A 17316-nucleotide genomic window follows, 5' to 3' on the forward strand; every position below is an offset into this window, starting at 1 on the left:
CAGTCTTTTTTTTTTAGTTGTTACGATAAGATGGCATTCTATCTCATAATCATGCCACCATGTATGCTGGAAAAGCCTCATGCTTGACAGCGACGAGTATTCACTATACACAGCGACATGTGTGTACACAGGTCAAAGTGCATGGGTTTATGTCTATATTTATAGTGTCTTTATGGAATCCACATTATGAGCTAGAATACTCCTTAATATCGTACTCATCATGCAGCATATACCCTCACAATTTGAAGTATGGCATGGTGTTCATATATATACAACCAGTGATCAGATGAGTGACCTCTTCTGTACATGTGCGGAATTCTACCAAAGCATTCCACTAAATCATATTATCACATGCACTGGATCACATCAGCTCATCTGAAATGAAATGTAACTTCAACAGGCAACATAATTCTTCAGGTTAAATTTCGTACAATTGCAAACTTAATAAAGCGTATGTAGATACTGATGTAGTCTGCTGCATTAGCATGGGATTGTTATCTTGAAGACTCTCGGCTTAATAGGCAATTCATCAGCTTAGAAAATCGTGTATATTTTGACTTGTGTATACGGCCACCTATACTGATCTTTAAGAATGGATAATCCAACTGTGGAATTGGAGGACCATACCACATCCACGAAATGTGCAAGGGCCGTGTGTGATCCCGACCGACCAAACGCAGATGATATCGATAGTGGTCATGGCGGGGAACTCCCTGGTCATGAAGACAGCTCCACGAAAAACAAAAGACTTTCGACCATGTTGAGGAAATTCACCCCATCTCGAGGGATGATGGTGGCATTTCTTTCGGCTGTCTTGTTTTCGTGTGTGGATGTTTCCATCGAGATTTCGACCCATGAAGTTCATCCAAACATTGTTTTAACTTTGTATCCAAACGTCATCATGCTTTTCTCATTGATTGGTATAATTTTCGTCAAAGTGGAAGTACTATACGACGAGAAACAGTACCTTTTTCTCTTCGTTTCTGCTGGATTTTACGCCGCTGGAATAACCTGTCTTGCCTTGGCCATCAGTAAAATACCCGTTGGGGACGCAGTCGCCATTTTGAATTGTATGCCAATTTTCGGTGGTATTTTTGGTTGGATTCTATTGAAGCAGTCGCTACGGTTACTTGATCTTTTATTTACTATATTATGCATTGCAGGAGTTGTATTAATTGCAAGGCCTTCATTCATTTTTCCAGCATCGAGTCAAAACGACGAATTCGATTCATATGGTTTATTGTTTGCGATAGGAGCAGCTTGTTTCATTGGATTTGCCATCACTGCCGGTAGAAAGCTTCAAGAAATGGGAATACATGTTCTGTGTATATTATTTGCCAATGCTTTGTTAACTTTTCTGCTCAATGCCATAATATGCTCTATATTGGGTGTATGGAGTGCACCTAGTCCATCATATTATTGGGCTATATCTTTGGCACCTGGAGTGTTCGATTTTTTTGCTCAGATATGTGTGTTTTTGGCAGTCAAAATGGAAAGAGCTGTCATGGTTACAATCATTTTGACTTCAGAAATAGTTTTTACATTTATCATGCAGATATTCATCATTAAGATAATACCCCATTGGTATTCAGCGATAGGATCTTTCTGTATTCTTCTGTCGTGTATCGGAATGTCTATACGGAAAGAAGGCGAGGAAGTAGTTGCAGGCTAACCGTTAATACAGTAACATATACTATCTATCCCAAATGTTCACCTGTTCTTTTTTGCATATTTTTTTAAAATATATTTCTTGGCTTCTTTTTCAACACAGAAGAAACAAATGTGAGAAATAGGTTCACGTTTTACCCAAAGGAGTGTTAAATTTTAAGAGCATTTGGAACCATTAATGACAACTTCTAGCATATTTGGCTGAAATGTACCTGAACATTTACGTTGAAGGAAAGGGTTACATGTTAAAGGTCTTGAGCAATGAACACAAATGTCAAGACGGCAGTATAATTGAAGTAAACACGTCCACAATGTTGCGGCATATTCTACCATGCATGTGTAGGATCGATGTAAGTGGTGGGTGGTGGCGGGGTCGAAGAGGCGTGCTGGAGTGGGTTGTGGAGGGGTGAGAAAATGCTGAATGATCATTTGTATATTACTTTGGACTATTCATATTTGATTGACGTTTTTTGCATTTCGTGTAGAGTAAAGCATAACGCGAATGTAGGTGTAACCGTAGCCTAATTAATGCTATGTAGTAAGGGAGAGGAGAGTTAATAACTTGGCTGAGACTGACCACAGAAACTATAGTGCTATCACATAATTGACGGAGTTTTGCTTTGGACCGAAAATTTTGAAAGAAGTGGCTTATCCACAGCATAACCTCCCCTAATCATCCATGTTTTGTTACTTTTAGCTTGAAGAAGCAATTTATTCACTGATTGACACAGACAGGTGTACAAACTTCTCAATGGAGGCGTTAGGCCAAAGATATATCGAAACTCAACAAGCCAATTGTCTCTTTAAGACCAAAGAATCTCACTAACGCTTCTTATTGGGATTTACATAAGCTTATATTGAGTCTAAATGATCCACTTTAATCACTGTCGTTTTCAAAAGATTTCTAAGTAGGCTAGCTGCACCGAAAACAACTCACAGTCTCGGAATGTCACACTTCACAACTCCGAGACGCTTCGGAAGAATCGCCAACGTGTACGGTACGTGTAGAGAAACTTCCCTGGAAACAGCAACCGGAATCGAATGCTGTACCTCCGTTTTGCCCGTAACAGATCTTTTGCACATAGGAATATAATGTTTTGCACGTATAATAATAATGTGGGTATAGGTCTAATCACGTATGTATAGAGCCTCTTACGTGCATGACGACTGATGTTCAACGATATCATCACCGAATATGAAAGATATTTTGAACTCACCTGAAAGACAATTTTGTTGAAAATAAAAATGTATATTTTATCTCAGAACGTTCTCTCAGAACGTAAATATGTTTGCATTGTATATATACGATACTTATAGCAAAATGGCATATTGGAACGTTATAACTTCTCTATATACAGGTTCACCAGCAACCAGTGTAACCAATATATAGTCATTTTAATATATGAATTGTAATGATTTCTTCACATTCTGACGGCTGATTTCTTACCTCGCTTTACATTGGCAGTCTTTATCACTAGATGTACAGTTTTCCGTGTGAGTTCTTACAACATTACACTGCAGAACATGCAATAATAGGTCACAGAAGCAGGCAGGCAGCAACAAAACAAACATAAATAAGAAGGGGTTCGTTTCTTTCTTTATAGATATCGGCCATTTGGATAAGATCATGTGTAATATCTACTCTTTCCAATTCAGATACACCTACAAACGTTAGATCGCTCACCAAACATTTGCAGAGATCACTGTGTTGGATCAGGGAGTTGTTCCATAACAACACCCTGGTTGGATATATTATTCCCTTCGCATGGGGACTGCATGGTGAGAGCTCACCTATAATATACTATACTGTTGTGAGGCACACGGTTACACGGTCTCGATCTAAGGTGACTAGGGTTAAACAGTGGATCAAGTATTTTCGTGTTTTTTTTTCTGCAACGAAAATGAAAAGAAATGGGCCGTATAAACATTCGTTCTACGGTTAATTGTCGTCGTTTCTACACCCCCAAAGTGTTCCAGTTTCGAAGAAGTATTCTTCAACGTCATCACAATTTTAATGAGTTGGTTTATATATTCCTCCTTCAATGTTTTGTTGTTATTGATATTGTTAGTGTTATCGCAAACATTTTATACATGTGGCATGTAGGTTACTCTCATATTTGAATGTGTGTATGTATGTAGGCCTATGTATGTATGTATGTATGTATGTATATTAGATCCTCCTGCAAGCAGGAACTCGCGAAGAAGCCTCATTGGCTTATCAAAGCCGCAAGCTGACCGAAGTCAGTCTCTTACATTATGAATTGTTAATTGTCAACAACTCTGTAACTGGACGACAAACATTAATCTGGGAGTGACTCGAACCGGGGACCTTATGATTGAAAGGCACTGGCGTTAACCAATGAGCTAAAACTCCTAATTTTTCCTAATATTTGAATAGATTTGTAAACAAAAACCCTCGTAACTTTTTTTTTCCCCCTGAACCGACCCCATGCCCTCTTTGTACCATGCGTGTACCATGCGTGTACCATGTACTTCCGATTTTCACGACATCTAGTACATTTTAAAGTAATCCAATGCCTGAGTATTTCCCGCAGAGAATTCCACCCCCTGTTTTCATACAACTTAACTGGTGAAAACAAACCCTTATCTCTTATCCCTTATCTCTTAAACATAGCCGTATTCATGGATGGCTACGTTATATTCACTGACGTACGGTGTACACTAAGGTAGTAAATACCAGTATAAGTCATAAAAAAAGAAGAAGCTGTTTTATGATATGAAGTTCCAAAACAAACATGACAGTGCGAATTGTATTGCATATATATCAAAGCTGCCGGTTATATGCACAGGTTAAAGTACTTAACATTATAGTTTTATATGCCTATAGGCTATTTGATCTCTGATAAATGCATGGAAGGCCAATACCGCCGCTGTCTTTTAAGCTCTTGGTGGTGGTTGCAGTGTAGTTTTGCATATAAGTTAATTTATACAATTTGCTTCACAAATACGTATACCTGAGAGAGATAAACTTATAGCTATCATGTCCATTATGGTTAGATATCTACCACAAGAAAAAAAAACACACATAGGCCTACCAGATGACACCCAACCGAGTTGACTTAGATCAAAGTTACATGAAAGTTACAGCATGAACAGTTAAAATCGGCAAACTTGATCCAGCGCACACATAGGGGATTAAAGACTTTTGTAAATTGGGAACGTCGTGATATTGTGAAGATTCTCGGCTTAAAAGCCAGTCTAGCAGATCATCAACATTTTTATGTCTTTGTGCGTTATGTACATATGCATATGCAAGACAAAAGTGACAATCCAGATAACGCAGCCAACTGAGAAACTCACACCGAACCGAGTCACGGACAACAGAGATCAAAGTTACAGGAAAGTAACAGCATGAACAGCTTAATTGCAATTTAACCAGTGCACTCACAGGGGAAAGATTTCTGTCTGGGAAACAGTACCTTTTCTAATGTCATCATGTTTTCTGCATTGATCTGTATCGTCGCCACAAGAGTTAAAGTACTATATGACAAACAAAAATATCCTTTCCTCGTTGTTTGTGCTGCAGCCTTTACGCCGCTGGTATAAACTGTCTTGTATTGGCATATAGCATATATATATCAAACACCCGTTGAAGACGCGGTCGCCATTTTGAATTGTATGCCAACTTTCGGTGTTTTTTTTTTGGTTGGATTCTATTGAAGCAGTCGCTATTAGGTTACTCGATATTATCTTTGGCATATTGTGCATTGCAGGTGTTTCATTAATCGCACAGCCTTCCTTCATATTTCAAGACGTATTGCGTAATCAATGGCGACTCACTGTGCAATGTGGTGAGTCCTTATGAGCCAATTTTTAAGCGAGCGAATTCAGTAAAACAGGAAGCGGTTAACTTAAAGGCATTGAAGACTCGCCCCAAACCGCGTGCCGCCATCTGAAAAAAAGTTAACTTTCTGTTGTTTGCAAGTAACGTTTTGTTCGTGTTGCTACAAAATGCAGACAGTTATGAAACGTGACACCTAAATTGTTATCTTTAGCTGGACCTGATATGTCCATCGCTGTATCGTTTGTATAATGTGCTGTGGGTATTGACCGCAGCTGTATGTACTGACTGTACACTAGTGTCTAATTACCGACGGTAGCAAGCTGTGTGTGTATTTTCTGGGATCGATGGTGGTGTTTAACACTTCTGTTACACCTCATTCGAAACTAGGTCAAATTACCGGCATTAGACGTTCCTTTTTGCGCGAGTCTTCACACCCTTTAAACATCGAATATTAGAGAGTTTTGAGGAGTAGTATATTATGCACCGTTCGTACCCTTCTTTTGGTGGGTAAATGTGGTGGGTAAATGTGGTGGTTGAACTGAAATATAATAGCGCCCCCATTTGGGCAGTCGTAGATAACATGTACATAATACATAGTGTAAAAGTATATATTGGCATTTAAACATAGTTTAAAAGTATAAATTTATATATTTATAAAAGTATATATAGGTATTTATAAAAGTATATCTAGGCCTAGGTATTTATACATTTATATAAGTACATATACAGGTGCGTATCCAGGGGGGGCGTTGGGGGCGCGCGCCCCCCGGGTAAGGAAAAGAGGAGAGAAAAAAAGAGAAGAAAAAAGGGAAAAGGAGGGGGAAAAAAGAAAAGGAGGAAAGGAAGGAAGGGAAAAGAAAAAGAAAAAAGAGAGAAAAAGGAAAAAAAGGAGGGAGTAGAAGATAGCCAAGACCTCGGGAAGAGAAGAGGAACAGTCATAGTTAAAGCGCTGATCCCTATAATATACACAGGGTAGCCAGTGACAGATCAAGGATTACGGAGGGGGTGTGCGCCTCACCCTACCCCTTACACCGACAACTCCATTTTTGACGTTTCCATTTTTCCTCTCTCACTAATGTATCTATATAAATACTATATATGGTCTATCATAACGCGCGTGTGTGTATGGACGCCTTAAACAATTGTACAATTGTGCTATATGGAACCAACTGTGGCTGGTCTTGAACTCAACCGAGTCGTCGGGGTACATGACGCATTTTGGGAAGGGGGCGACCGCCCCCCCCCCCCGAGCAAAGTTTCTTTATGACATCTCTAGTAATTTCAAAATAGACAATGCTTAGATGCAACTTACAAGGCCTGGGAAGTGTCATTTCCAGCGATATGGGAGGCATTTTCGGCCAAAATTTTCCTTGTACGCTTCGCGCCAACCCATGGTGGCGCTTCGCTTAGATAGTTTGCCTACAGGCTTCGCCCCTCCCTTGGCAATTACTCGCTACACGCCTGTTCGAATTTGTAAAGCAAAGAGCAGATAAAACATCATATCAGTGAGCATTGAAATGCATGTTCCACGATGAACAGCCTCAAAAACTGTCTATGTGTGTAGTTAAAGGCGTAGGAGCCCAATTGGATTTGGGGGCTGTAATGACTTGCCCGAAAAAAAAGCCAAAATTTTTCGCTCGCGAAGCGCGCGTTCAACATATCAACGCCAATATCATATAAGCAAGCATCGGTCATTACAGTGCATAGCATCGTGTACCTTACGGTCCGTGAAAGTTGCACAGTATACCGATGCTATGTAAACAACCAAATGTCTTATGTAGATGGAGAAAAATCATACAGATCCATTTATGTCAAAACTCTTTTACAGTAGTAATGTCGGCCAAGCTTAGAACTTTATTTTAATTACCAAGGAGATCCATTTTTAAGCTATTCGTTGCTATTTATTTTTCTTTCAGTAGGTGCCTGAAAAAGATGGGGAAAAATTTGGTTGTGGGTTAGGGGTTGGGGGGGGGGCTGCAGCCACCGCGTCCTACGGGACCTACGCCTATGTGTGTAGTGTTCGGTTTCGATATACCTGATATCGGAAATATCTGCTATTTTTCATTTCCTTCAACCAAGTTTTATAATAGCCATTATAAGAGGTTGCAATATTTCTACATCAATAAATTAACTGTGTCTGAATTTTCCAAAATTTCCTCACCAACATTCTTCAACATACTTTCATCTACTCGTGCAACTTTGACCTGTCTGTTAGGGATTCAAGGAGGTTTTTCTATATTGCTTGTCCATAGATTGAATTTTGTGCAACATTATGGGTATGTTTTCAAGTGATTTTATTCACGAGAAATGTGAATTTTCAAATTCTCACCAAATAATGGGCTTAAAACCTTGAAAAGTGGGGCTTTCGGATATTGTGGGCCGTGACGTAGAATCACCTACAAAAGCAATCATCCATAGGACATGCAATGAGGTCGAACATGATGTGTGACTCAGTGCGACGTTTACGACAGGGGTTAATTAACTAAATTAACTTCTGACTACGGACTCATGATCACTATGTATCATGCGAAATGTTTGCAAATGTTATTTGCCCTGAAGTAGCTTAATAAATATAGAGCTGGACAAATACGATAACTAATCACAATGAGGCTGAATCACATCGGCACGATAAACAACGTTGAAAGTACCAGTCGCTATTCTTCTGTGCCAAAATGATCTATCGGGAACATACTCGGGCAACTCTAATACATTGACATGTGCCCCCCCCCCCACCCAAGGAAATAAATGTCCTCCCCCAGGACCCCAAATGAAATTTGCCATAATTAACTTAGGTCTACCTCTAAAGTCGTGCTGATTTGAAGCGCCAGTAGACAATACCCACAATACGCGCATGATGCTTTACCAACCAGTGGCGTAGGAAGGTACTTTTGAGTGGGGGGGGGGGCTGAAGACTGATGGCCGGCCTGGGGGAGGGGTCTAATGGGAGGGGCTGTCCCCTCCCCTTTGGAATTTTTTGCATTTCCAGGTAGCCTCAGATGCAATTTGGTGCAATATAGCACACTTAAACACCCACTCCATTTTGTAAACTTAATTTTGTATTTTCACCAGGCCTTAGATGCAATTTGGTGTTCCAAATGAGATTTTTTTTTCTCATTTGGAAATGAAAAAGGGGTTTTCTGACTTGCGAAGCGGGGGGGGGCAGAATGATACTTCCGCCCCTCCACATTTTTCACTGGGGGCTGGCGCCCCCCCCCCCCAGCCCCCCCCCAGCCCCCCCCCGGTTCTACGCCCTTGTTACCAACACATGCATGATGCAGTAGACAATCGCAGTACACACTTGCGTCAGCTTAGAAAGACCAGAAACATAATAATTTATATTTATTTCCAACGTTGTCTTTCTGGATGTAGTTCTTTTGGCGTTCCATACTTACTCTTGACAAAAATGCGGCATGGTGCGTAGCAGTTTATACAATACAGTGTGACAATACGTGCATGATGCAATAGACAATCGCATTACTATATAGGCTACAATATATACACACTACCGTCAGCTTAGAAAGACCAGAAACAGCCAAATGACAAATTTGAATCTTAACTATTGTTGATGTCTGTTGATTTTTGCCGTTCATAGATTTCAAAATACCCAAGTAGTTGTCAATAAAGCTTTGAAGCGAGGAAAATTTTCACACTATAGTTCTGAATCGTTGGAATTACTCTCCAAGATGTCAGAAGATGACGGGGTGAGTTAACCTTCTCGAAGCCTTATGTTACTTGTTAGTCGTAATCTTAGTACGAGGATACACTATACTGTGGCTGCCCAAGGCCTAGCGTTAAATCAATTTAAGCATAGGCCATGACATATGCAACGTAAGTAACGAGGCCTCTCCCTAATCTCATGCAGCCACTTCTAGGCCTAGCAGCATCAAGTCTTTGAATTTTGTCTTTTATTAAACACTAATATAAGACTCCCTGTATAAAACTGCTAAGCCTACAGTGACAGTATTGTATGTTGGAAAGGCTAACATAAAAGACTGACTCTGTAGACCTACATATTTTCCCTTGTTGTGCTTGTAAGTTGTACCTTTTCTTAGGCAACCTTAGCCTTTGTTAAGCCTAAATCATCACCTGTACTGTATATGAGAAAGAAGAATGCTAGGCTTTGGACAAATATTGAGATTTAGTGTACATTGAGGGCTTGGAGATTTTATCTTACTTGTATAGGAAATACAGCCTAGGACTGATAACTCTTTATCTTTTTCTTTCAAGATATTTGACCCAACCATGAAAAAGAAGAAGAAAAAGAAGCAAACTCCTTTGGAGTTTGATGCCAACCAAGATGAAGACGGTGCTCCTGCAGAGTCAGAACAAAAAGAAGACAAGACAGAGACGACTGAGGAAACTAAGGATGAGATGAAGGATGAGACTAACACTAAAGCCGATTTAGGTGAGCTAACATCGCTGGCATTTAACCATTTGTCTGAGACAACAGCATCTGGTCTTAAATAACTAAGTTTCCCTTCATGGGAAAAATAATTTTTTAAACTTCAAAGCTTCAACCATGAGCCTGAAATAATTGCATACTGGTGCATTATTGCTTTCAATTACAACTTATCAATTTAAGTGTTTCTTCTAGTTGCATGCTTCAGTTCTAGAGTTCCCATGAATTTTCTAATAAATAAATGTGATACAAGATTCTGGATTTACACGACTCATACAGGGAGATTGTATTGACAACATTTAGTGAAGTCATAAGAGCTGCTCTCAAATTAACATTTTTGTTGATCAATAATACTTGTTGTTGAACTGTATCCCTGAGTTTGAGTAATTGCAATCTTTCTTTCAGAAATAATTGGGAGGTTCTCTGAAAATTGGTGTAACAGGTTCATTCAAAACATTAAGGAACATTTCATGAACACATCTTTCCCTGACAATCCTTTTGAAACAAACCTTTAATGGTAGCTACTTCTCCGTATATAGATGATGATCTCGACAACTTCTCAAAGTTGAAAAAGAAGAAGAAAAAGAAGAAGGCCCGTTTTGACATGGATGGTCTGATGGAGGCATTACCTGTAAGCAACACTTATTTTGGTCTATATATACAGTAAGCAACATGTAATAAATGGGCCTACTGAAGATGAAGTAGGGCTGTAGTGGCAATTATGCACAACTAAAGGGTATCATCACAGTATACTGTACTGAGATTTGTGGTCAGAGTTTGTGTTACTACAATCTCAGCATGCTACATCTCTTTTGCTTCAAGGTTTTGACCTTGTCGTAATTCCACATTGTCTACCTAGGTGTTTTCTGAAGATTTCATATTTTCATGCCAAGTTTGAGCATACAAGATATTCTCTGATTTTACTGCAGAAGTTTGCTTGTAGACTGTAGTGTCATTAATCCAATATATACTTCCACCCCCTCCTCCCTCATGTTGTGTAATGCCATATAGTACAGAGAGATACGTTTACATATTCAGTAGTTGTAGTGTAGCTGAGATTGAGAAGACAAGGAGAAAGTTGCATTGTACTCCATTGACAAACCTGTATTTCTGTTACTTACCGGTCTTATCTGTACATAAACACCGGGGAATGTACCTTGCATCAAAAACTTAGTAATATTTTTAGAACAGTGTGTTTATTGACTCACTTAGACTGTGTTAGTACACTTTCCTCTTCCTTCGGAAGCTGCCATTCTGAGGGCAGACAACCTGTCACAAGAGCAGGGTAACTCCCTCTATCTCTCCTGTCATACTCAAATCTAGTTTGGTCTAGCACTCTTTTCTGCCCTGTGATGGTTTTGTAATATGGTTTTGATTTTGTTCACTTCATTTAAAGTCCTGTCTTCAGTTGGAAATTACAGGTCACAGTTCAAGTTGAATCAGTAAATATCGCATTACTCTGTGACAGTTTTTTGTACATTTAGTAAATTGTGGGTAGATTTTAGAATTTGTTTTTGGTCTTTGGTTGCTCCTTTATAAGTGTCAAAGTTTTACCCTCAACTGGCTCACTCGGTTGAGTCACACTCCCTTTAAGCCATGTTGTAAGTGAGTTTGAAGACATTGATTGCACAACACTGCTTTATTGGATCAATTTCGTCAGGATAATGAAGGGACAACTGAGGAAACAACACAGGAAACCAACGAGAGTACAATTGCTCCTCCCGCTGAGGACGACGACGATGAAGATACAGACATCTTCTCAAAGAAGAAGAAGAAGAAAAAGAAGAAGAGAGTGACGATCGAAGACGCTCTAAGCAACGGACAATCAGAGGAACAGAAAGAGGAAGGTGAGTTGTTAATCATGTGACTTGTCAGGTGGTATTATGTATGATATCAGGTAGCATGTATCCTGACAGAATGCCTCTATACCTTTCAAATTAAATTGTCTGAACGAACCTGTTTCAAGACATTGTGGATCTTTTGACCTGATACACTACACAGTGGTCCTTTTCTGTGTAGCGAAAATCCTGTATATTGATGTTATGTCATTCAATTTTCTGTGTGCTGACTTAGCTATTATGGAGAGGAAAGAAGTTAAACTGTTATGATGCTTTTTAGGCACTCTTCCTGGACAATGTGTGGATTAATGCCAGGGTCGATTGATTGATGATAGGGTGTCACCATAAACTCAGTCAGGGACGATTCTTTACGTACACTGACTATTGTAAATTCTGTACATGTTCAATCATTCTGGGACAAACTGATATTTATCTTCTAGTTTTACAAGCAATATATTTAGAACCATTCCTTTTGTTGGTCACTGTTCCATTTTTTTATTTTTTATAAATGTTTTTCTTGATTTGCCTCTTTTAAGGAGAAGACATTGACGCGCGGATCAAAGCTGCAATTCCTTGGGCTGGATCTGAGAGAGATTACACATACGATGAGGTGATTGATTTGTTTGCCATGTAATCGTTAAGTATCTTTTATTGAATATGGTGGATATATTTATATGGTGGATATATAGTGGATATGCCAAAAGTGTTTTTACCATGCACTGATAAGCTTCTGGTAGAGAAAGGACTGTAAATATGCATCTAAAGTAGTAAACATTTGAACAGTTTTAATTTGTACACACAAACATAAAGAACATTCAGTAAGACTGGAAAGTTAAGCCTGACTGTAAGTTCTGACTTAAGTAGTCCCATCGTATCTGCCTCTTTCAAATGTGTTAGTTGTTGACTTTCTTTAAAGTATGTTTTGATGTAAAGCATAATTGATAGGGTTTATTCAAGTAGGATCATTACAGATATTGAGACTTGCTGCCTTTCCTTCCGATCTGAAATATCTTTTGTCCCAGATATTATAATGAAATTGAGCATCCTGTGAAAGTGAAGTAACCCTGGGGGCTTACAGTACATAGAGAGTTTGTTGTGAAGATATTACTATTCTTGACGTATTTAACATTGTTACTATTGCAAAAGAACGACCAATATATCTTTTTGGGGGGGTAGGGGTTGGGGGGGTGGAAGGAGTTAACTTGTTCCAATCACTTAGCCCTTCAGACAGACAACCTTAACCTTTCTTGAGTCAGGAGCAAACAGATAGGGAAGCAAATGCAAGAAATTAACAGTGGATCTTGTATTCATGTGTGTGCATGAAGCAGAATCCATCCTCTTACATTCACTCGGCTATTCAGACAATACTAAACTGAGCAAACTCTATAGTATTTAGTATGACACTACTATAAGGAACTTAATGAGAGATATAAGTGTAGTCATGTGTAGTCATGGAGTGAAGACTGTTTTAAAGACTTGATGCTAATTTTAATTGATCATCTCTTCCTAAAGTCTTCTTTATTTTTCATGAATTGTGCACGCAGCTTTTGACAAGAGTGTTTGACATTATGAAGGCCAAGAATCCTGACATGGTTGGAGACAAGAAACGATTTGTCATGAAACCACCCCAGGTGGTCAGAGTGGGAACCAAAAAGAGCTCATTCGTTAACTTTTCCGATATTTGCAGAATGTAAGTGACTTTCTGTCTCTTTGGAAACAGTTTACAAAGGAATACGAGGCAGTGTTTGAAGGCTTGTGTAGTTACATGGTAAACAGCAGGCTACCAGCTGTCACCTACATTACTACTCTAGAAGCAGTTTAGGACTTAATCTTCTATACTGTACTCTCATATCATGCTCATATCAGCAACTATACAGATAGTATGAACAGTTTCAAACTTGAATCTGAGAGTAATATAACATTTGTACTGTCAGTACAAATTATTTGAAGGATGACATCAAAGTACATTATACAAAATTCATAGTCGTGAATATTTAATTATATAAAATGCTAATTAACCTTTTCTATAGTTTACTGATACATATATTACATGGACTGTTTGTTAGCTTTGAGGCAATGCTTAGCACTTATTGACTTTCGTTGCATGGTTTGTTGCATTATCAGTATTAAATGAGGTTTCTCAAACAGCTGAAATATATTAATTAAACGTGGCGCTCAAATTTCATAGGGTTAGATGCATTCAATACGTTAGCAATACATAGCAGCTTTGTACTTATGAAAAAGCTTCTACTCAATTCCAAAATTTGTTCTGCTTGACATCGGTAACATGATGCGATAACGTTGATTGAATTTACAGTGACCTGTCTGTGATTAAAGGGTGGGAAGACTTGCGCAAAAAGAAACGTGTCATGTCGGTACTCTGACCTCGTTTCGAACAAGGTGAAACAGAAGTGTTAAACACCACCATCGATCCCAGAAAATACACACACAGCTAGCTACCATTGTTAATTAGACACTACTGTACAGTCAATACATACAGCTGCGGTCAATACCCACAACACAGTGTACATAGCAGCGTGGACATCTCAGGTCTAGATAAAAGATAACAAGGTATCACGTGTCATTACTGTCTGAAAACACTTCACTTGCAAGCAACAGAAAGTTGACTTTTTCAGAGCAAGGCACGCGGTTTGGGGAGAGTCTTCAATGCCTTTAAGATTTAAGAACAGTTCAATAGTAGATCGACTACTCTTTGTTCTTCCCCATCCCAGGCTTCACAGGCAGCCGGAACATTTGCTAGCCTTTCTCTTGGCTGAGCTGGGAACCAGTGGATCTATTGATGGTCAGAACATGTTAATCATCAAAGGTCGTTTCCAACAGAAACAGATTGAAAACGTTCTAAGACGATACATTAGTAAGTACATGGAACGTGTCATCGTTTTCACGCTTCCGCTTCATTTCCAAATTTTGAGAAGATTCTATGTGGACGGGTGATCATTAATAGTGGAAATGTTACTTGTAGTGAGTGTTGTGCTTGTACTCAGCTGCTCAGGGCATATTGAAAATATTTCATAGGTACTAATTTAAGGTTACCTACTCACAGTTGAAACCTTGTGCTGGTACTCATAGCCAGTGGAATAATAATTGTAATCATGCCGTTTGTCCATTTGTACTGCACGTCTGTTGGAAATGTATTGTTATTTCATTGGGAATTGTCTATAACTCATGAAAAATTGTACAAGAGGAGAATTTTCCTTCATGTTAGTAGATGACTGATGCTTTCCCTCTGAAAAATATTCATCTTGTGAAGGAGACGTTCGGAGACCACAATCAAGCTCCACAGCCCTCTGCCGTTGGACTTAAATTGTCCATTTTCTCCAAGATGTTCATAATCCTGCTGTATCCTCCATCTCTAGACCTCTAAAATGTCAAGTTTGATGAATGTTTCTCTTTTGCTCCTCCCGCAGAAGAGTATGTGACGTGTCACACGTGCAGGTCCTCGGAAACCATCCTACACAAGGAGAACCGCCTCTTCTTCCTCCAGTGCGAGAGCTGTCAGTCAAGGTGCTCGGTCGCTAGTATCAAATCAGGATTCCAAGCCGTCACATCAAAGAGGGCAACAATGAGAGCCAAAGCTAACTGATCCTCCGACGAAAAGATAGGGACTCTAAGTGACAGGAAGAATCGATAGAGTTTTGAAGGAACAATAAATGTGGATTTGTTTGGTCGAATGAACAAGCATGGACAATTTCATCACAGTTGAGGTCGATTTGCTCTTAATACCAACATTGCGCGATGTGGACGACCGGTCATTCATTAAGTAGGGAGGGAATCTTCGGCCTGGCTTTAAAAAAAAAAAACAGATCAACTTTAAAGGCAGTATATCTTGTTTTGTCCACTGAACTTCAACATATTGTAAACATCTGATTGGTCCTTCATTACTTGGTTCTTCATTTTCTTATTTTCTTGTTTCTGTGATAGTTACTAGTACGTAATTTGGTAATATTGCTTCAGTTTCTTCCAGAGACTGCTGCAGATGCTTGTTGTTGTTTGTAATGTGTTTCAGTTAGTCATACATTGGAAGTGTAAGTTAAAAGGGCCGGGTGGTGGAGTTACCGTCGTTTTAGATGTAGTTTGATGAGCCTGTATTAAAAGTGAATGTTTGGGGTCAGTTTCTAATGATCAAATTGAGCAGAAGATTGTCTATATAAACAAGAAAAGTTGACCAGCTGTGAGGTTAGTTAAACATAATAGATTGAGTTATCAGCTCTTATTATTAGTTTCATGGAACAATGGCTATGAAATCATAATATACATATATATATATTATTATATATATATATATATGTTTATATATATATACACAAATATATATATGTCATATATCATAATACATATTTTCTTTAACTTATTATACATGTGTTGTTCAAAATACATGTAAGTTAGAGAAAATCTGTACATAAAATGATACTTCTGTATGTGTAGTAATTCTTAACTAACATTTCTCTTGCTTGACTAGCTCTTGTTTATAACATGTAGGTAAATGGGAATTGCTTGGTATTAATCACTCTTCCCTCACCGTGGAACATTATGACTAACAATCATCTTATTTTTGTGAGAACCCTTTATTGGAAACTAATCATCGATGATAGGAAAATGATCCAGTGATTTATTGAAGGTTTGGTATTAAAAGGAAAGAATGTCGTGTGGGAGGAATATAATATATATTCTTGGTTATGAAATTTTGTAATGGAAACGTGAAAAGTTACATTGTCATAATAAATTATGTAACTGTCTTGTTTTGGTGGCATTTTCAATAAAAGAGAAGGGAAAGACACGTCAGGAATCTGTCCCTTTTTTCTTTTCTTGTTTTTATTGTTAAATACACCTTTGAACTGTCAATGCTTAAATGGCTGCTAAGATAAGCAATTTACTGATACCAACCTAATAACCATGTTTTCTGGGGATGAGTGGGGTGCCTTCCAGAGGGGAGAATACCGAAGGTACCCTGAAACCTAGGATCACGCCAATTTTTATTTCATTAAACCCAGCAAGTGGCAGGGAAGGGATTTTAAGAGAAACATCGCCCTTTCACATAAATGTAAGAAAATCAACACGGTAACTGATGGGGAAGTTACGAAAGATTTTTAAGAAGCAGAATTTTGGCTAGAATGGGATTTGAACCTCCTGACCACAAGATAATTTTGATCTATAACACAACAGTGCTCTGTTCTGTTCTTCCTGTTCAATGTATGTAAGTGAAGTGGCTAAATCATTTCAAACAAAATATTCTGTGACAAATGTTCATTTCCCCAGACTGGTTACCTGGCAAAAGGTCTGACAAGAGGGAGGGGGGATATATAGTATACACATCACCACGAGGGTCAATTAAGTTGCTAAGAGATAAATAATTTGTTCTCATTTTCATAGTATACTTTAGGAAAGTAAGTAGGAGGGGGAGAGTGGCCGGGCTAGTGACATCTTTCCCCGGAGTCCAACCTTACTCAACTCTTAATGTTACTGTCCGTGAAACACTACTGTGATCCTTTAATAAATACAGACCTCTTAAAAGAATATGAAGTGCAACTATAGGTCAAATTTTGCCACAACTTTTGTAATTCATAACCTCAAATATTCTCATATGG

General features: G+C 38.7%; 2 protein-coding genes across 2 annotated transcripts; both read left to right on the forward strand.

Moving 5' to 3' along the window:
- Positions 1 to 54: 54 nt before the first annotated feature.
- Positions 55 to 5889, forward strand: LOC139965513 (solute carrier family 35 member G1-like). The gene has a single exon (XM_071967949.1). It carries the CDS (start codon positions 593 to 595, stop codon positions 1670 to 1672), a length of 1080 nt encoding a protein of 359 aa, XP_071824050.1. The 5' UTR covers positions 55 to 592; the 3' UTR covers positions 1673 to 5889.
- Positions 5890 to 8943: 3054 nt separating this feature from the next.
- LOC139965516 (eukaryotic translation initiation factor 2 subunit 2-like) lies at positions 8944 to 16508 on the forward strand. The gene is made up of 8 exons (XM_071967953.1): positions 8944 to 9174; positions 9701 to 9878; positions 10412 to 10503; positions 11533 to 11719; positions 12247 to 12320; positions 13255 to 13400; positions 14443 to 14585; positions 15139 to 16508. Exons 1-8 carry the CDS (start codon positions 9157 to 9159, stop codon positions 15312 to 15314), a joined length of 1014 nt encoding a protein of 337 aa, XP_071824054.1. The 5' UTR covers positions 8944 to 9156; the 3' UTR covers positions 15315 to 16508.
- Positions 16509 to 17316: the final 808 nt, after the last annotated feature.

This window comes from Apostichopus japonicus, chromosome 3, assembly GCF_037975245.1.
Source record: "Apostichopus japonicus isolate 1M-3 chromosome 3, ASM3797524v1, whole genome shotgun sequence".
Taxonomy (NCBI): domain Eukaryota; kingdom Metazoa; phylum Echinodermata; class Holothuroidea; order Aspidochirotida; family Stichopodidae; genus Apostichopus; species Apostichopus japonicus.